At 43.4% G+C, this 21,765-nt stretch overlaps 1 protein-coding gene across 3 annotated transcripts in view; it reads right to left on the bottom strand.

Annotated features, from left to right (window-relative positions):
- DENND1A (DENN domain containing 1A) overlaps nucleotides 1-21,765 on the bottom strand; it is a 532,587-nt gene that overhangs the window by 134,384 nt on the left and 376,438 nt on the right. For all 3 annotated transcript variants that reach the window (XM_070045680.1, XM_060300451.1, XM_060300453.2), the window contains exon 12: nucleotides 16,575-16,700. In XM_070045680.1, the coding sequence (XP_069901781.1) occupies nucleotides 16,575-16,700 (126 nt within the window). The remainder of the gene's footprint in view (nucleotides 1-16,574; nucleotides 16,701-21,765) is intronic.

Genomic DNA, 21,765 nt, shown 5'->3' with positions numbered 1-21,765 from the left:
AAAAAAAAAAAAAAAAAATGCAACCAGACTTAATATGTCTCACATAGACGTACCAAATACCACTTGCAATCTCACCAAAAAGACTGAACCTTAGTCTATCCAATCTCAAAACCCAGTTGCCAATTAGCAGGAAATATAGAGGACAGAGGAACATGGTGAAGAGCACCATGATCACGCAATCAGCATGAAAGGGCGGAGGAGGAACCTATAAGTTAAAAGAGAATTTTAAAAGTCATATCCTTTTTTTTAAATGGACAAGGCTAAACTATAGCATCTAGGGATGCACATTTGGGTAATAAAACTATTTTTAAAAAATTCTAAAGTCAGGATGGTGGTTACTTTTGGCAGGAGGAAAAGGATTTTGATTGAAGGGGTTTCCGGAGAGGGTGGTGAAATTTCACTTTTGTCCTGGGTAGTGTTGGTCTTTAGTCGTTTATCTGATTAAGGCAGTTTTCTTTATCTGTTTTACAATTTGTTTTACAATAGAAAGATTTTTAAAAATGTATAATGATACCTATCTAGTGGGAAATATTGTAATGATTGAACGTCAACATTTCTTTGTAAATATTGTCGTCATGATGAGAATTCTTACTATCTTTTTCATTAAAATACACTATCTTGACTTTGAAAAAGAAACCTTCATATCAAATCCACTGTTTTCTCATAGGATAGAATGTAGAGAAAACTCAGCTATAAATTAAAGAGTTATTTTTGTCTACTTAAAAACTAATATTGTTGATAATGGAGGAAGCTCTGCATGAGTGGGGACAGGAGGTTATATGAGAAATCTCTGTACCTTCCACTTAATTTTTCTGTGAACTAAAACTGCTCTAAAATACGAAGTTTTTTTTTTTTAAAACACACCTAATATTAAGTTCTTTCCACGTGCGAGGCCCCATGCTGTATTATCTCATTTAATCTTCACAACAATCCTATGAGACAGATTACATTTGTTCTCCCCCTTTTACAGATAAGGAAACTAAAGCACAAAGGGGTTAATAAACTTGCTCAGAATTACATCAATAGAAAAGTAGAACCCAGGTCTATATGACTCCTGTGGGCAGGTTCCATATTTGATCCATCTCTTGGTGCTCAGTCTCAACTTTTGGAATTAAACTGACTTACTGAATACTAAAGATCAGGAAACAGATATTAAGGTTACATAAGCTACTACCTATAGCATCACCTCTTGGAAGTGGAGAGAAAAGAGGCATGGGCTCCTTTGAGCCCGGTAGTCACAGAGACCCTCTTCTGGGACAGACTTATCTCCCCAGCATGAGGGCTTGAGTCCAAGCTGGCTGATGCTTTCTGCATCAAGATTAAATGTGTTTGGGAAACCAGAGAGATGAAAGAAACAGCTCCATGCTGCTGACAGCAGGGAGTGCAGCAAAAATGTTTTCTGTACCATAGGAATGCAAAGTCACCACCCTGAGACATTGAATTATCAACTCCAGACTAAGAGGCGAAATGTTAGAGTTCACGTTTCTTCACCAGATGCTGGAAACCATCACCAAAGAGGATCGGAAGCAGCATGGGACCAGTGGAGAAAACGTGAGTTCTAGAGGCAGACAGCCAGGGCCCCTAATCCTGGCTCCATCTCCTACCAGCATCTACCTTACCTGGGAGCTCTCTTTATCCCTTTCCTTGGCTTTCTTTTTCTGAACAACACTTATCACCACCTGATACAGTATATATTGACTTTCACCTTTGTTTCCTGTCTGTGTCTGCCTAGAATATAAGAGATGTGAGGGCTGGAACTTTATTTTGTTCACTGCTGCATCTCCGAGCACCTAGAACAGTGTCTGGCATAGTATGGTCTTGTTAAATGTCTGTCCAAAACTGTTGGTTTAAATTATTTCAACTCTCTATGCTTTAAGTTCCCTATCAAACCGGGGATACATACCACGCACACTTAACCAAGAAAACAGAAGTACAGGGCAAGAAGTAGGGTCTCAGTAGATAGCGGGTATTTCCTCCCGTATTTCTTTTGCCTAACATTCCAAAACGGAGGATAAAATTAATCAACTCAGGAGAAAAGTTCCCTTCAAAGGAATAGATAATGACCTTTTAAGCTGGCAAGTGACTTGCTCAGGACACCCTCAAACCCACAGACCATTTTTAATGCTGTGAAGATGAGAGTAAAAGTGCATCACAGTAGGAATATGGGCAGAGAAAAGTCTCAAGCAAATGGCTCATGCATAATGCCAATGAGCTGTGACTGAGGAGAGCAGGGTGAGTGGAGATCTGCCAGGTCACATCACTAACAGGGACCAGCAAACCAAACATAAATAATCTCCGGTTAAAGGCTTTCCAAAATTCCTGCCACACTTCCATGGAATGTGACCGCTGGGCATTCACTGGATAAAAGGGAAGCTGCCTCCGTAGTCTGTTGTGGATGGTGGGGGGGATTAATAGAGAACAAGTGCTTTATATCCACCATCTCATTTAATTCTGAAAGCAATTTTAGGAGGGTGGCACTTTTATCCCCATGAAACAAATTAAAAACCTGTGGTTCAGCAGGGAAGGGCTTCCAGAGGTTTCATATCTCTTAAGTGGTGGCTTTCCTGGAATCGCAACTTTCTTTAGCCTGTACTGAACTGATAACTAACTACAACATATGCGGGGTACCTGGCCAACACTGGAATATTCCACTGCACACTTTAGAAGCTGCCCCCCACTCCAAAGCCCCTAGGAAGTGAATATATTAAGAAAATAGACATCTACTAGATAACAGTTGCTAGCTAACAAAACACCAGCCAACTCACTGAAGTCTGGAGTAGTCAATCAACATGTGTGGATTTCTAATACTCCTGTTAGTTCCAGGCTAAACCCCAAAAGTTTAAAATACCTTGTTCTTGTTTCATTGTAAAATAGGAACCAGCCAGACATATGTCAAAGATGCCCTGTGAAGGTATCACTTACGTAGAGATTCTCCTTCCTATTTTACAATTCAGGAACTAAGCTTCTTGAAAGTATAGTAACTTGCCTAGAGTCACACGGCTGGGAAGAGGCAGAGTCCAGGTTGGCACCAGGTCTAACTAGAAACCAGGTTTTTTTTTTAACTTCACCATGTTGTTTATTATTTGCCGGGGGTGGGGGGTGTCACTAAATAGCCTTAATATCCAGGATCTGGGAGTGCTGGTTCTGAGCCCGTCTGATCTCAGACCCACTCTCCACTTCTCTCTATTCTGTACAGAGAGCAGGCTGAGTTCCCTGGGCTCCCGAGTCAGCTGGCTTCCTGACTGGTTTGGCACGTGTGAGGTGCTGGTGGGAGATGAAGAGGAGGAGAAGAGGGAGAGGCTGAGTGTTTCTCCTCTCTACCCTGCTGGGGTGGGCTGTCCAGCAGTGGTTCACCTCCTCTCTGACCCAAGCACCCACAACACAGACCCACAGGTCCCAGCTTTCATCAGGTGACCCTGGCCCTGGACACAGGCCACCGCCTCTGCTGTTGCTAATCTCTGGATTACCTCTCTGCTCCCCTGTCAGCTGGATAACCATTTCCTTGTTTTCCCTCCTGTAAACATATGAAGGGGTTCCTGTTGTCCTGGTTAGATCCTGACTGATACACGGATCAAGTAGCTGGACTGAGGGGACAGGGACTGGTGGCCTGTGGCCCTGCGCTGAGAAAGCTGAGTGATGGCTAGGCTCTATGTCGCAAGACCACCTGTTGGCCACAGTCCTCTGTCTGACTAGACAAGAAATGCTTTGGAAAAGGAACATGCATTTTTTCCCTGAGGCTCATAGCAATGAGACTGGGGTGAAATGAATGCATTTGGTATCCTAATTCCATGGCCTAATAGCAAGAAAAATTCATCATCAATCTTTAGCTACAGCAGTGTTTCCCAAACTGTGGTGAGAAGTAGTAGATGCATGGAATGTTAATAGGTAGTCTGTGGGGAACAGGGTTTTGAAAAATGCTGGGCTAAGCAAAGTTAACCTGATTTCTTTACAGCAGGGCTGTAGTAATGTACATTGTAAATATCTTTAAAAAAAAGTTATAGTATGCAATATGTGACGATCACAAATTTTATGTGATCAGAAAACATATCAATATCTTGTGGATCTAATATTTCAAGGACCACTCTTCTAGAAATGCTGGTTTACGGTATTAATGCTAAACCCCTTTGTGGCCTTCAAGGTCTTTCATGGACGACCATGCCATGTAGTTTCAATGCCCCTTGCCTTTGCAAGGGCTACTTTCTGCCCCTGCTCCTGGGGAACTGCTATTCCTCCTGCAAGGCACCATCCCAGGTGCATCCTTCCCTGGGAAGCTTGCCTTCAGCATCCAGGCGGAAGAGACTGGTCGTGCCTTTGGATGTTTACCACCTTGTACAACGTTCCACTATAGAAGTTACCACACTTAGCGCAACTCTCTGCTTACCTTCTATCTCTGCCCCTCACGGCCCTTAAGAACAGGACCGAGTCTTACTTGTCAGTGTGCGCTAGCCAGTGCCCTGGGTAGGTGGTCTCCAGGTCAGGTTTGTGGGGGGAACAAGTACACCAGGATTTTAAATACTTGTAACCACTTCCTGCTAAGGTTTGCTTATAATTGACTTAAAATTCATGTTAAATCAGATAAAAGTTCCATTGTTATGATGACCCATAAAAAATTAACCTTATATTAATGTAGCCTTTATTATGATGAAAATAATTGATTTTCTTAAAAATCCTAATATCAATTGAAAAACTACCACCATCAGGAATATTTAGCACCTGGATTAACACTGCTACCAGAAAGCTCGCCACTAGGTGTCAGCCAAGGAAAAGAGGAGGAAGGGCTGTACCTAAAAGTGTTACTTTTTCATCCAATTATCGCCGTAAATATCAAATATTTAAACAACAAAATATTAGGCAACTAAAATTATCTATTAAAGCGATGTTTTTAAGAATATATCTAAAATTTTGAAATTTCCCCTTTGTAAAATTGTTTATAAATGGTTTTAGTTTACCTGTATTTTCAAGAAACATTTGCACAGATTAGAGACATTGACTCCTAAGAGACCAGCTCAGTATTCTTCTGAAATGACCTCAAATTGTACATAACACAGACTATATGGTAATCACCACTGGGGTGAGCGGTCAGAGGAAAGAGCATGGTTGCTAGAATCAGACAGATGGGAGACAGCCAAATCTTGGCTCTGCCACTTCTTAAAAAAGTGACATAACCTTTCCTAGCCTTGGTTTCTCATCAGTAAAATGGGACCACACCACTTCCTCCATATGAGGACTGTAAAAATCAAATAAGGGAACATATATATAAAGAATGTAGCATAGAACAGATGCTTCATATTGTTTTCTTTTTCTTAGTATTTCAAGTCTCAATGATTTATTTAACAAAACTGTATTTCAGCTCCCAAACTACTAAGGACACTGTAACTAGGGACTATTCTAATTTCATTCACTCCACAGAGAGTTATCAAGCACCTTCTATGTACCAGGCTCCGTGCCAGGGAAACATGAGTAATCACGACACTCCACTGTGGCTTCCATTCCTTTGTGAAAGGGTAGCATAAGGCTGAGTGTGACTGTCTATTTCTGAGACTATACCCACACCTCATAGAAGATCAGTGTGGATGCATGTCTGAGGGGTTGCGTGGTGGGGGAAGGAAATCTACAATTTTATCCCCTAATCACCATAAATACCATAATGTCCTCCACAGAAAAAACCCATTATCACTCCTCCTTACGTTACTGAACGTCTACTGTGTGCTGGGCGTATAAGAAGGAATAAGACAAAATCTTGTTCTCAAGAAGCTCACAGTCTAGCTATGTACGTGAAGTCATATAACACTGCTTCAGGCTCTGAATTGTCAAATGTTGTAACTGCTTGAAAATGGATCAGAAAGGTTTCTTTTTCAGAGTCTCACTGAAAAAGTAAGAGACGCTTAAGCGAGATCATTTGAGTTAAAACACTGGTAACAATAACCATATTTCTTTGCCACTGCTTCCACAGAGATACAGTATTTAAAACTGTATCTGGCGCAGTGGTTAAGATTCCGTTCCCGATGCAGGGGGCCTGGGTTCGATCCCTGGTCAGGGAACTAGATCCCACGTGCATGCCACAACTAAGAGTTCGCATGCTGCAACTAAGGAGCCCGCCTGCTGCAACTAAGACCTGGTGCAATCAACCAACCAAATAAATAAATATAAAAACTATGTTAACAAAAATAAAACTGCCAGGATGGATTCAGCTTACTCCATTAATATACTCGCCTCTTGTATTTTCCTAACTAGAACTGAATATTTACTGCATGTGGTGATTTCACAGAGGATGATCCTCTCCAGATCCTAACTGCCTGGGGTTAGCTACCATGCAGATGCTGGTTGTGCCCTTGTTTTACATTTACATGTTCACGGTGTGGCGTTTGTGTCAGATTCTTCTCATGCTCTAAGATGAAGCTGTGGATGGATGATTTTTTAAAACTAAGCATCTATATTGTGCAACACTGAAATATGACCACCAGTCTTTCTGATGCATAGTATGGGGAAAAGGGTATTATTCATTCATCTGTTCATCCATTTATTCAACAAACATTTAATGAGCACTTACTAAATATTAGACTATGTAAAGGACACCAAGGAGTACCAAACATGGTCCCATCCTATAGGAACAAAGTAAGAAAGGAGCCAGGATAATTAAATGAGATCAAGTTAAAGCCTGGAATTCCTCCTGGATAGTCTAAGATACACTAGCTGTGTTTTATTTTTCAAGTATTTTAGAACATATGGGGATTTCATTTTGATCATATTCAGTGATGCTCTTTGATCATACAGTTAAGCTTGATCATTGTGTTGAAGCGGATTTCCTGCCAGTTCTCATCTTCTCTCACCTAAGGACCGACTTCTTACTTGGGCAGTCTACTTCTAGAACAACAGCTCTTAGTTCAGTGAGCATTCACTGTGGGGTTCAAGGTGCCAGGACTCCCAAACTGTGTTCCCAAGCCACATCAGTGTCCCTGGGAAGTGGACAGTGGAGATTTCGTGCCAATATCGAACAAGGGTCATCTCCCAATAGGCAAAAAAGGTTTTGATGAACTAGGAAAAAAGATTCTCAATTATATTTTCTCTTATGCATTTTAGAAATTAATGCATTTCTGACTTTTAAAACCTTGGTACCACCCCTCCCATTTGCCTGTAAGTGCTGGTGAGTAGTAACATGAATGAATAAATATAAAATAAATGCTGAAGGAAATAATTAAATGGGATTTCTTATAAATCCTTTATGCATTATTTGAGATAAAAGCTGAACTTTCATAGTTACTTCAAAAGACAGGAATAAACGGGCCAGAATCTCGTGTTTCCACTGGTTCCAGGTAGCCTGACACCTGCTGAACAACTATGGCCACCACCACTGTTCTAGAATGTGGCATCTCATCTCCTCCCCTTCCTCCTTTACCTTATTGTCACCCAGGAAAGGTCATCCTCATTTAGTTGAAATCTGCTATCAGCAAAAAGCTACATTATTGCTATTTTTCTCAATAGTCCTACAAGGTAGGCATTATTTCCATTTTACAGATGAGAAAATTGAGACTCAGGTCATCTTCGGGCAGATGACTGAGCCAGGATTAAAACTCAGGTGACTCCAAAGACCACACTCTTTCCATCACACTCAGGAGCCTTCTTAGCCACTCGGAGGCAGAGAGCTACAGTGCTGGTCCCCGGAGCCCTGGTGTTGGGAGCCCATCCCCTTAACCCTGCTTCACTCCCAGGACATAATCTTGACTTGGGATGAACACTGAAATGAGAAAAAATGGTAACCAGTAATTCACCAGCCCCTTCTCTAGTCCACCATATACTCCTGTGTCAATGCATCTATTTAGCTGAGGTCTGTGGGTTTTGGCTATAATACCCTACCTACTTGCCTAAAACAAACTGGGAAATAAGAAAATCTTTCACCAACTCTTCCTACAGAACATTCATGGGTACCTATCCATGCTTCACAAGCATACCACTGTCCACTTAAAAACAGCATGGGCTCTGTGTGGAAACAGTTTGGTGGTTCCTCAAAAAGGTAAACATAAAATTACTATATTACCCAGCAATTCCACTCCTAAGTATATACCCCAAAGAATGGAAACCAGGGATTCAGATACTTGTACAGGAATATTCATAGTGGCATTATTCTGAATAGCCAAAAGGTGAAAACAATCCAGTGTCCATTAACGGAAGAATGCATACACAAAGTGTGGTATATACAGACTTATGGTGGAATATTATTCAGCTGTAAAAGGGGATGAAGTTCTGACAGATGCTACAATGTGGATGAACCTTGAAAACATTATGCTAGCTGAAATAAGCCAGACACAGAAGGACAAATATGATATAATTTCCTTTATATGAAATATCTAGAATAGGCAAATTCAGAGAGACAGAAAGTAGATTAGAGGTTACCAAGGGCTGGTGGAATGGGGGAATTGAGAGTTACTGCTTAACGATTCAGAGTTTCTGTTTGCGGTGATGAAAAATTTTGAAAATACATAGTGATTGGTGGTTGTACAACATTGTGAATGTAATTAATGTCACTGAATTGTAACTTAACAATGGTTAAAATGGCAAATTTTGTGTTATTTATGTTTTACCACAGTTTAAAAAAAGAAGAAAAGCAAGGGCTCTGGAGAGACAGACATGGATTTGACTCCCAGTTCGACCATTGCCAAGCTGTGTGGAGAATCTCAGAGCCAGCCCAGGGGTGTGCATATCACCCCTTCCAGGCTTCATCTAATTTCTCCTTTCCCTTGGTCACTTCCTTATCTCATCTTGTTTTACTGTACATATTGCTTTAAGGTTCCTCAAGCTTTTTCTTTTTTAGCACAAGATAGAGGCACAGACAAATCAGTAATATCCTTTATATGTGTTCTGGGTATACTCTGCTTGCCTCTGTGGAGGGCAGGGAGCGCACACCACGAAGCATTCTTAATTCTTTCCATTTTGAGCTGCTCCTAGGCTGAGTCAACAGAAATCTGCTTCCTAACCATGTTGTGACAAGTTAGCACCCAAAGTCAGGCTCTTGCATGCAGACTTGTATTTCTTCTACTCAGAAGACATCGAAATAAAGCATATCAAAGCTTTATTCACAAAGATGTCTGGTGGAAATATTAGTGGTAATCTCAAAAAACTGGGAACAATCTAAAGGTCCAACGTGAGAGAGTGTTTAAAGAAATTAAGGTAGCTGTACTTGATAGACTATTCTGCAGCCGTGTAAAAAAGCCTAGGATGTAATAATGTTAAATGGAGGAGAAAAAAACTTCTAACTTGGATTTGAAAGCAACTTTGTAAAAGCTTGACATCATGAAAAATAACAAGAATACACACAAACTGTAGTTGAGGTAATTGCGTTAGTTCAGTGGAACTACAGTGTTATTTTAATTTTCTAGTTTGTACATATTTTTCTACTTCTGTTACACTAAAAACATATAAATATAGTTTGGGTTTTTTTTTTTTTTTTTAAACCATGAGATCAATGGTGTTACTCAACCAGGAGCGAGATATATATAGTATTTTTCTGACCTGCCCCAACATAACCCTGTCCATTCATGCTTGCAAGCCAGGGTATCAATCTGCTTTTATCTTAACTTCTCTCTCTTCAAGGGTTTTGGGTGGATAAATATGACTCAGCAGAATCATGTGACAAATCAGGGGCTGTATGGTGGATGAGGCCAGTGTACCCACAGCTGACTCTGGAAGCCGGGCCTCTTGGGAAGGACTAAGCAAGCAGCACTGGAGGAGCTGGCTGCTGCCTTCACAGCCTCCTTCGCGGCACTGATGTTGACTGCCAGTTTACTCTCCCCACCTCGGCCATCGCTCCCTGTGGGCAGGGCTGGGCTCCATGCATCCTGGGGAAGCCCAGCCAGCACACTGGCCCAGAGAGAGCCACAGGAGCTTGTTGAATAAACAACTCTCACAGTGCTCCATCTACACTGGCCTTTCCACAGCTACTGGCACAGAAGAGGATGCATCTTAAAGCACCAATTCCCATCAGTTTTGCTCTTTGATCTAACATTCACCAGGGACCTGCAATGGGCCAAACATGGGAAAAGCACCTTCACAGGCACTGCCTTAAGATGATTCCACCTAGCCATGAGCTATGAAATAAGAAACTATGGACAGAAAAAAGGATGCAATTAAAGCACACAATTCTTTTTTTGAAAGTTCTTTAAAACTGAGGGCACTGTGTCTTCCAAAGAGAGGGTGGTGGTTTAGTCTTATTCAGATTTCAAGATGATATAATTTTTTTTTTCAAGATGATATAATTTTAAACAAAGGAGTGAGGTAAAGTAAGATTCTTTTTAAAATTCATTCGTTCTCCCTAGGAGGGAGAAAGGGGACTCGAGGCAAATTCAAGACCCACACTGCTATACACATCCTCCCAAAGTTGCAATCTTCTACCCAGCAGAGAAATGATGCTTGGCCTAGCAATTAAAATCATTTGTCTTTTATCCCCTTCCTGCCAAAAAGGACCCCAGCCCTAACTAGTTAATCCCTAACACACACTGCTACTCCCAGAGTTGCCTGGCAACTGCTAGGAGGCGTGTCAGAGAGCAAGAAAGGCCTAAATAAATGAGCTGGAGCCTGGGCTGTCGTTTGACACGGATAAAGGGGGTTTTTCCAAATGGAGCTGCCTGGCTGCTTGTGGTTCTGTCATTTAAGTGGAGAAGAACAAGTTGGCTTGGCCGATATTGTTAAATACCTTGGGCTTTGCACCTGATATTCTCTGAGTGATTGAAAAATGGGTCACATGCCCTTCTGATTTGCCTACACTCTCCCCTCTGCCAGGCAGGACCAATCTCCAAAGCCTAAAGACAGGGCAGGAGCAATGTGTATGTACTGAACAGGGGTCAAGGGCCAAACCCGGCCCCACACACTTCTCTGTTCTTCCATTTCTTTCACCCATCCTTCCAACCACTGTTCCAAAATACATGCATTGATGCCTCTGCTATGCTATGACCCATGCCCAGCGCTGGAAATGCAGAGAAAGAGTTGTTAACGTGGAACACCAGGAAACCAGAACAAAGGCAGGCGAGAGGGTGGGGTGGAAGAAACCTGGGTTTTTGAGTCAGGCCGACCTGAGTCCGATTCCTGGCCTCTGCTACTTGCCAGGAAGTCAAGGCAACCTCAGCCCCTCTCCCAAATCTGTAACGCGGACAGCAAGGGGCAGTCACGGGGAATTACTGAGACTACGGATGCAAAGCAACTCAGGGGTGAAGCCTGTTGGAGGCTGCCGAGCAGGTAGGAGATTCGGCTGTGGTTGGACACGCTGGCGTCTCACTTTCTGATCCTCGGGAGGAATAGGTCACTTGGCCCTGAAGAGAGACCCTACCGGGGAGCCCACAAAGGTCCTCTGGCTCTGGGACAGGCACATGGCAGAAGGCACGGACGGAGAAGAGCAGCCTGGCACCTGGCACATGGCCGGGCCTCAGCAAGGGGGCCACCTTCCTCTTCTCTTCCAGGCAGGGGAAAGAAAATAAAGCTTGAGACTCCCCAGCCAGCTGCGTTTTAAATTTTTTCCAGTAGGAGAGAAAAAAAGGCCAAGGAGTTGAAAATCTCAAGCAAGCTCTGGGCCGCGGAGGAGCTGTGGCCCATCTGTGCTTCTTGGGCTGGGGTTGGCTCCTCCTGAGGGGTCCTGCGGGAGCCGAGCAGAAAGGAGCACCATCGAGTCTGTGATGTTTCATGTTTTAAAAAACCCAAACCCTGTGACTTTTCAGTGACCCAAGTCCCATGATGGCAGCCACTGGCCCAGGTGGGAAAAGCCCCCAGGCTGCACTGTGCGGTGCGCCCCGTTGGCACCCTCTGTGCCCACACGCTCCTCCCAGCCCGCCCCTGCAGGCAGTCTTCGTCCTCAGCCATGGACTGTTCTCCACTTGACCTGTCCCAGAGTCTCCCCTCAAGGCTACCAACCACTTCTGGCCACCAGCTTTCTCCTTTACTTTATGAATCGAAGGCCATAAGTGTACTCGGGCCCTTTGACCCAGTAAAACCACGTTGGGGATGCTGCCAAGGGAAATAATTCAGACCATGGAATGAAGGTTTATATAAAGATGTTCACCACAGTGTGGTTTAAGATGGTGAAAGGTTACTGACAATCAAAAGGACCAGTGCTGGGATAATGTGGTGGGCCTCGGCACTGGTTTCAGATGGCAAGAACCTGATAAAAATCTCTGTGAGTAGGGCCCAGACATCTGCCTTTTTAAGAGCCCCACAGGTGATTCTGATCCACAGCCAGAGTTGAGACCCACTGGGGTCACCTGATGGGAGATGTGCAGCCAATGTTTAAGAAGAGTTTTCAGGGCTTCCCTGGTGGCACAGTGGTTGAGAGTCCGCCTGCCGATGCAGGGGACGCGGGTTCGTGCCCTGGTCTGGGAAGATCCCACATGCCGTGGAGCGGCTGGGCCCGTGAGCCACGGCCGCTGAGCCTGCGCGTCCGGAGCCTGTGCTCCGCAACGGGGGAGGCCACAACAGTGAGAGGCCCGCGTACCGCAAAAAAAAAAAAAAAAAAGAGGAGTTTTTATATGATATGAAAAAATGCTTACGATGCACTAAAAGACAAAACTAAATAACAGGGAACTGGATTGCTTTGCCAGGAATATCTGAACTAACTAAAAGTAAAAGATCAAAACCCCAAACCGAAATGAAACAAAAACAACCCCAATCTTCCAACTTATCCCCCCTCCCCCTTGTATATAGAAAAAATAACTAATAAGGACCTACTGTATAGCACAGGGAATTCTACACAATACTCTGTAATGGCCTATATGGGAAAAGAATCTAAAAAGAGTGGATATATGTAAATGTATAACTGAGTCACTTTGCTGTACACCTGAAACTAACGCAACATTATAAATCAACTATACACCAATAAAAATTTTTTAAAAAAGATGAGGAAAACAGGCTCAAAAACAAACAGACAAAACAAAACAAAATAAAATCCCCCCCAAACACTAGAACCTTGGTAGAAACATGTTAACATGTTATCTCAACTCCAGATGGTAGGATTATGGGTATTTTCTCATTTCTAGGCCTGTTGCTTTATTTTATTTTTTAAAAGATTTAATTTAATTTAATTTTTGGCTGCGTTGGGTCTTCATTGCTGCGTGCAGCCTTTCTCTAGTTGTAGCGAGCGGGGGCTACTCTTCGTTGCGGTGCACGGGCTTCTCATTGTGGTGGCTTCTCTTGTCGTGGAGCGCAGGCTCTAGGCGCATGGGCTTCAGTAGTTGTGGCACGCGGGCTCAGTAGTTGTGACTTGCGGGCTCTACAGTGCAGGCTCAATAGTTGTTACTGCTCTGTGGCATGTGGGATCTTCCCGGACCAGGGCTTGAACCCGTGTCCCCTGTACTGCAGGTGGATTCTTATCCACTGCGCCACCAGGGAAGTCCCTAGTCCTGTTACTTTAAACCTTTTTTTTTTTTTAAAACCAAGAGCAGGGTTTTTTTGGTTTTTTGGTTTTTTTAAATAATCAGAGAAACAACTAAAGACAATGTGGCCCCTATCCCCTCAGCACTGTGCTGCCTGTCACCCAAGCAGGCTCACCCAGTCACCGTTCCCCATGCACCACCCCCACCATGTGGCCTGACTCTAAAACCCCTGACCCCTTCTTGAGCTCACATGCACTGTGCAGTCATTATTTTAATTAATGTCACAAACAATCTGGCATTGGAAGTGTTGTTATTCCATTTTTTAGATGAGGAAAATTGGCTATAATTAAATCTATGGTTTAAAAACCATCTAGATAACATGGTGAGGCTTGGTCAGAAACTTTCAGGCCCTCTGGCTTCCCTCTTGGCCTTACAGAAAAAAGCCATTCTAGTACAGATAAATCAGACCAAAGCACGACAAGTCTGCCTTATTTCACTGATTCTAAGACACAAATTTCTTCACATTTTAACATCTCTGAAATCTGGATGTCTTACAATTGACGGCATCCTTCAATTATAATTGGCAGCACCCTTTCTTAATGATACATGCAATAGTGGTACATCTTATGATGGAATGACAGCTAAAATTCAATGAAATGTACCATGTTTACAACCAAACTCATCAGCCTATCCTCAAAATGCTACTTTTAATGGCTATATAATATTCTATCATATGGATATACTTTAATTTACTTAACCAGTTGTTTATCATTATGGACACTTAGTCCATTCCATGTTTTTATCATTATAAATCTGCTACTGGGGACACCTTTACTTCAAGCTTCCCCTTTTTCTACTATGAGCATCATCATTCTCTTCCTGATCCAAATCTTGGGAGATATTTTGACATTTCTTGCCCCTCATCTCCCATATTTTTTCTATTTCTAGACTCATCTAGTCATTTCTTCTTCGTGGTACCTTTTCCTGGTGTAACCACTGGAGGGCTTTCTTCTGAGTTCCCCAGCCGTCCCCCAGTCTCTGCTTCCAGTTTCCTTTTCAGTCCAGCACTGGATTACTGGTCAAACATGACTTCAGTCACACCTCATCTCTGCCCACACTCCTAGCCTACCATCCAAGGCTCTGTCAAATCCGGCTCCAACCTTTCCTGCAGCCCCATCTCCCCACCCAAACCCATGACTCCAGACAAAGGGGCCATGAAGGGTCCTGCCTCCAAGCCTTTGCTCACTCAGATAACCCCATGCCCACCACAGGAAGGGATGCTGCTGTCTTTCTTTTTCCAAGTTTCAGCTTTCCTATGAGAGGTTCTATGGCTCACTAGCTCCTTATAACCATCTGGAAATGCAGAATGATAGGTATGCTTATTCTCATTTCACAGTGAAGAAGCTGAAGTTCAGAGAGATTAAGTGCCCAAGTACAGAGCCAGGCTTTAAACTCCAGGACTTCCATCCTTAAATCCGATGCCTTTGAGAGCCAAGTGCAAGTACAACCATAAACTTCTCTGGAGGAGCAACTTTTGCCCGGATCATACACCCAGCAATATGCACCAGACTCAACAGCCTCTGGATTCTAGACGTATACATGACAACAATGATGTCACTGTAAGAGTGGAAATACTTCATGTCTATCAGTTCCCAGCAGCCTAAGGAAAGGACTGGGCCAGTTGTCCCATTCTCACTTTAAAGATGGGAAGAAGACAGAATTTTCCTTGAATTATACCAGCTCTCAAAACAGCACTGAACCTGACTGGTTTGGATGGGCCCAAGGTCAGGACAAAGAATCAGAGCCATCTGTCTTGGAGACAAGCAGGATGTGAGAAACTTGCTTTAAGCTGAAGGGCTTTTTAGGACCTAAGGGAAGTATTTCTTAGGAAGCAAAGAGAGTGCATCCCTTCTATTATGTGACCATGACACTGCCTGAAGCTGAGGCAGCCTAGCGAGTCAGGCCCAAGTGTTGGATGGAAGACAAGGAACAAGGTGGCATTAGGCTGCTGCTCCCTGAGCAGCCACTGCCCCAGCCACTTCACAGAGCATGCGCCCTGGGTGAAGGGAAAACAAGGCGTTTGCTATCACTCTGTGCTTCACTTACACACGCAATGGAGTCATAATAGTGAAAAAGTACTTAGCAAGGTATAACTGTGGCTTATGAGGAAGCATGGTCAAGAGTCACTGTCAGAGTCTGCACATGAAATGCACTGCCTGATATCTACTCATCTTCTGTCATTTAATCTAATAAAATGCTATGGGTTAAAACAAAAACAAACATCCTGACCTACAGGCAGTGTGACCTGGGCTGGTCCCTCACAGCCACTGTGACTAGGCTGAGTGTGACTGCCATCTCCGCCTGTTCAGGATGAATGGAGCTCCGTGCTCCCTAGAGAAAAGGGCTGTCAGCAAGGTCCCCTCCAATGTCCTCTCCTATGCAGCGACCCAGGTCCCTGGGCCAATTTCTCCATTCTCCTTGGCCAAGAGCCTACGAGGAGGCGGATATCCGATGACAGCTTCTCACTGAAGCTGGGAGAGCTGGTAGCTTCTTTGGTTTTAGGGATGACCTGGTGTCTTCATATCCACACTATAACTAATCACCTCACGGATGAGGCAACAGAGTCTCAGAAAGGTTGAAGGGCCATGGAGGCAGAAGACATTTTTCCCTAGTCCTCAGTATACTTTGTAGTCAATACATCAAGACCACTCTGGGAACATCTAAGAAGTGAGCTCCCTGGATGCCTTGCTTTCTCAAGTGTGGAGTAGAGGTCCCCGTGCAGGAAAAGGGCGTTGAGGCACAGTGGGAAAGCATGGGCACGGGGCCGACCTACCTGGCCCCTCCACTGGTCAGCAAGTCGTTGCTTCTGTGAGCCTTGGTTTCCCCATTTGTCAAGTGGAGATGATCACTGCTACCTCACAGGCTTACTGGACTCCTCAGTGAGAGCAGGTGTGTGTGCAGTGCTGAGCACTGTGACCCACAGAGGGTGCTACTGACCAGGGAGGGGAGGGGCCCTAACATTCACAGGAGCAGAGAGTGCTTCACACAGGGCAGCTCGGCTTCCTCGTGCTAAGAAGTAGCTCGAGGGGAGGCCACTCCCCCAGCCCTCCAATACACACACACACACACACAACCTCTTTTGGTGAATTCAACAACCAGATGAATAGCAGGTTTCCTGTGGCCCTGACCAAACATGGATTCATGACATGCCAAGAAGCTACTCACCGGCTCTATTTTCAGAGCGTTTCGGTAGCTGCCGAAGAAAGCGGCCTGGGCCTTGAGGAAGGCTCTGGCCACACCATCGCCAGTTGTTGTGGAGACCTTCTTCAGCCGGTTCTTCAGTGAAGAGATCTGGTGACACAAAGGAGAGAGAGGCTGAGGGCAGGGTCGGAGGAGGATGGCTGGCTACACCCAGCACACACAGAGCTCTAGAGAACCCCCAGGATGGGGATGGATTTGACACATCAACTGCTGGGAGAACAAACACACATTCAGTATTGGGGCAGGTTTTTGAAATTTAAATAAATCTTGCTCCTATTAGGGAGTATCTAATAAAAACAAAAACAAAACCACTTTCTAAGCAGTTTCAATGTGCCAGGTTAATTGCTTTCACATAAATTTTCTTACTTCTTTCAACAATCCTGTAGAAAAGGGATTGTGCTCCCATCTTACAAGGGTGAAACAGTCTCAGAGAGGTTATATTACATGCCTAGTAACAAACCCAAGAAGTGACCAAGTTGGAATAGTAATTGAAGTCTTATAATCTGAGCCCAAACTACACAAATTTTTTTAGTTCCAATTCCATTTCCTCTTCAGATTACTTACAAATATTAGAAATAAATGGCTTATTTATAACAGATTATAATATACCTCATACTCAAATATGTATTTATTAAATGTACTATAAATTATATATTTATTAAATATATATAAAGTATATATAATATGTATAATATATTATTATAAACCTCATATTCTAAAGGAATAGTCATTATATAGACTTACAGAAACACACTTATATAGCTTACAGATATGCACCCAACAGATTAAAACAAAATAGACAAGAAAGTCATGGCGAAGCAAAAAGGGAAACATGAGAAGTTGTGAGATTCTTTGGGTCCAAAGCAGTTGCACACATGAACACAAAATTTCCTGAAAGTGAGAATGAAAAGAGATTTTTTCCTATGAGTCCTCAATGCAGGAAAGATTGTGTGACATGACGGTTGTTGCCCTCAACGTCAGAGACTACATTAAGCTTCCTGGTCTGTTTCCAATATGCCATCCATCTCAGGAAGCCATATTGCACAACTTCTGGGCACACCACTCACACTATGTTCCATGTGAAAAGTGTCCCTGGAATTGTGCAACTTGGTAGCCTTGAGTCAATGGTGATACAATGGTGAGCAAAACCAGACAAGGGTCCTCCCCTCATTAAACTTATATTCTCGTGAAGAAAATACCAATACATATGACATTGCTACCATGACAAGCCTGTGATAGAGCTCACCAAGGAGGTCAAGGAAGGCTTCCCAGAGAGAAACAGGCTTAGACTGAGATCTGAAGGATGAGCTGAAGTAATTAACTTGCAAAGAGGGGAAGGAACAGTGTACCAAACACGGGGATCAGCATTTGCAAAGACACTGTAGTGAGGAGGAGTTCAGAGACTAGGGAGAACTGTGGCTTCAGTGGAGAGAATGGAGAATATGGCTTAAAATGAGGATAGAGGGAAAGGCAGGGGTAAAGAGCTGTGAATACATTACGAAATTTTTTCCTTCATTTTGAGATAAAGGTAAAGCTAATGACTGTTTTTAAGCATGTAGGTGACATATGAAGAGAACATTTCAGAAATCTATATGGGGCTTAGATATAGGACTACCTAACGGGCCTGACATTATTTAAGGATAAAATTTAGGGTAAAATTTAAAGATGAAATAGGAAATTAGATGCAGGTGGTCCATGAATCATCTACAAATTTTTAATATGAATGAGTAATGATCATTTTTCTGGGTATAGGCTGTATAGCTATCCTCAGGTTCCTAAAGGTGCCTGTGAACCTAAAAATATTAAGAATCTGGGATGGATTACATATACTCTTTTTTTTTTTGCGGTATGCGGGCCTCTCACTGTTGTGGCCTCTCCCGTTGCGGAGCACAGGCTCCGGACGTGCAGGCTCAGAGGCCATGGCTTATGGGCCCAGCCGCTCCGCGGCATGTGGGATCTTCCCGGACCGGGGCACGAACCCATGTCCCCTGCATCGGTAGGTGGACTCTCAACCACTGCGCCACCAGGGAAGCCCGGATTACATATACTCTTGAAATGCTCCATGGACATTATTTCTTATTACCAAGCTTCTGATAAGGGGTTTGTAATAGCTTAAGATATATTTTACATATCATAAAATTCATTCATTTAAAATCTATAATTCAGTAGTTTTAGTATAGTGACAATGTTGTAGAACTATCACTATAATCTAATTCCAGAACACTTTCATCACCCCAAAAAGAAAACCCATCTTACTGGCAGGTACTTCTCACTCCCCACTAATCCTCACCCTCCTCCCTCACCCCAGTCTCTGGTAACCACTGACCCACTTTCTGTCTCTATGAATTTGCCTATTCTGGACGTTTCTTACAAGTGGAATCCTACAATAGGTGGTCTTTTTTTTGTGACTGGCTTCTTTCACTTAGCATACTGCTCATTATAAACATGTCTCATCCACATTGTAGCACTTATTAGTACTTCCTTCTTTTCCACAGTTGAATAATATTTCATCCTATGGAAAGACCACATTTTATCTCTTCATCAGCTTCATTATTAATAATATTAATTAATAATAATAATTAACGCTGCTAAAAACATTCATGTATAAGCTTTTATGTGGAGACAGCAGAGATTCTGAGGCAAGAAACCGAATGGCAAGAATCCTCTGTTGCCAAATCTTTTAAAATAAAAAGGATCCGTGTTTACTGAGTGTAGGGGAAGAAATCCTGTGCTGCTACTCAAGGGGCGTGCCACATGCTTGGACAATCTAGTGAGTGAAGGTGGGATGATCTACTTCTTGGCTAAGTCAGAAGGGACGGGAACATGCGTTGAGGGGGCGGCCACCCCATCTCCACTCAGACGTGGGCCAAGGAAAACAATTTTCCTCTGGAAGCAGCCTGGAGTCTGTCATGACACCTGGGTGAAAATATTCAGTTTATCGTGACCCCCCCCGCCCCCCGATTCTGGCACACATGCGCCCCAGCACCACAGTGGTGAGAGCTCACGAGAAGCAGCACAGGCCACTCAGTGCCCTGGCAGTCTGTCATGGACCTCCAACTTGAAATAGCAATGTGAAAAAGAAATATGCTTTATTAAAATGTTAAAAATATTGCCCACTTCTCACCCTCCAAATAATAAAAGTCCTGCCTTTCCCAGGACGAGGGTGACATTTCCATCCTTTGAAACAGTACAAGCCGGTGTCTCTCTTTTGTCTCCTCAAAGCCCTTGGGCCACCTGTGCCGCAGATTATTCCTCACTTAACCTTCCTTGGCCTTTTGCTTTCGTTCGGGAGGTGTTTAATTACCTTGGACTCACAAGGCTGCACTTCAGGTGAGCCTCTCCTAATGGCCTCATTACCATTTTACACAAAGAAGCCGTTGCTGATTGTAACTAAGCAAATAGGAGTGTGTGCCTTCCGGCCTGCCCCAGCTGCTCTGGAACCAGCCAAGTGGTCCTGGGCTCCTGGTGCCCCTGTGACCACTCAGGCCAAGACTCCTGAAGACCTCTCCTCACCCTACAACAAGGAGAAGCTTTTGTCAGCACTTCAAACTTTGAAACTTCAAGTATATGCACAACTGATAACTGGTGATAGCATACTGTCCTTTAAATAAAAGTGAGGAAGGAAAATCTAAGGCTTAAATAACCCACAGTCATACATCTAAAACCCAACTTGCTCTGAGTGCTCCTGGGGGTGCTAGTCAAGTCATTAACATCAGGGATCATCAGGCATAATTTGGGGGGACAGAAAAGCCAGCAAGGGTGGTTTCCTCCTTTATTGAGGTATCAGGATGGAGATAGAAAACAAAGGGAAGAGAGTACAAAATTGAACTTGTCAGCATCTTAACTTCCCTCCTCCTCCTCTTTTCCCATCTTGGATACCGCAGCATCATCCAGCCAGTCTCCTAGGCTAGATTCAGATGTTAGATTCCATTCTTCTCCTTCCCTTCCTACAACCATTCTCCACATCTTACCACCCTCCTGCCAATATATCCTGAATCTCTCAGTGCCCATGACCTTGGCCCTGTGCTGCTCAGCTCTACCCATCTTCTCTGGCCCAGATCAGTGGAGTAGTTTCCCAGATCAGATGGGCTCTCTGTCTTTAGTTTTCCTTCAACGCCATCTACCCATAGCTGTCCCAGTATTCTTGGAAATATATGAATCTGATCTCTATCAAAATCCTTCAGTGCCCCCACCCTTGGCCATCACCACCTGCAGGAAAACATCCCAACTCCTCCGAGTAGTCCGTGACGCTTTCCTCAGCTGGCCTCGCTTCCCTTGGCCCCCCGTAATGGGTATTTGATTGATACTGAATTGCTATCTAGAAGCATATACTACCCTCCAGCCCAAACACATGCTGACAACTCAGATGGAGTTGTCCCTTGTCCCTTTCTGTCCTACTTGTGAACATCTATTTACCCTTTGAAAGACCATCCAAGTGTCCATGAGTAGGGGCCTATTAAGTAAATTATACCACATCCTTGAAATATTGCATAGCTGCTGAAAAAAAAAAAAGTGGCAGTACTCTGTGAACTAACATGAAAAGATGTCCACAAACTACACCCAAATGGGGAGAAAACACAAGTTACAGAGCAATATATATAACATGAATCATTTAAAAGAATATATATGTATAAAAATCATTTATATGTATACGTAGTAAGAATCTAAAATGCCACGTATCAAACTTTAACCATGTAGGGATGCTTTCACTTTCTATTTTATGCACTTCTGATTGTTTTGATTATGCTTTATAAAAAAACATGTTACTTTTATAATACAGAATTTAAATGAGGTATTTTTCTTTAATAGTCAAATTAAACATTGCCTTGGGTTAAAGGAGAGAGGGAATCCAAATGTCCCCTCCTTTGTGAAGCATTCCCTGACCACTAAGACAGGCTTAATGACGCCCAGCCTGGGCCCCCTTGGACTGCGAGTTGTCAGTGAATTGTAGTGTCTACTACCTTTCCTGCTAGACTGTGAGTTCCTAGAAGGGCCAGCAGTGGTCCAGCAGTACTTGGCCCAGTGTCATCATTCAGCACTTTTTGCTAAATAAAAGAACAGATGAGCGAGTGTTCTGACATCTTAAAAGGCATTTCCAATGGCCGAGCCTCCGTGCTTGGAGGAAAGTCTAGGATTACATTCTTCAGTGAATGAT

Source organism: Globicephala melas, chromosome 6 (assembly GCF_963455315.2).
Source record: "Globicephala melas chromosome 6, mGloMel1.2, whole genome shotgun sequence".
Taxonomy (NCBI): Eukaryota; Metazoa; Chordata; class Mammalia; order Artiodactyla; family Delphinidae; genus Globicephala; species Globicephala melas.
Note: the sequence above shows the minus strand (reverse complement) of the source record. Positions and strands in the feature narration are given on the sequence as shown.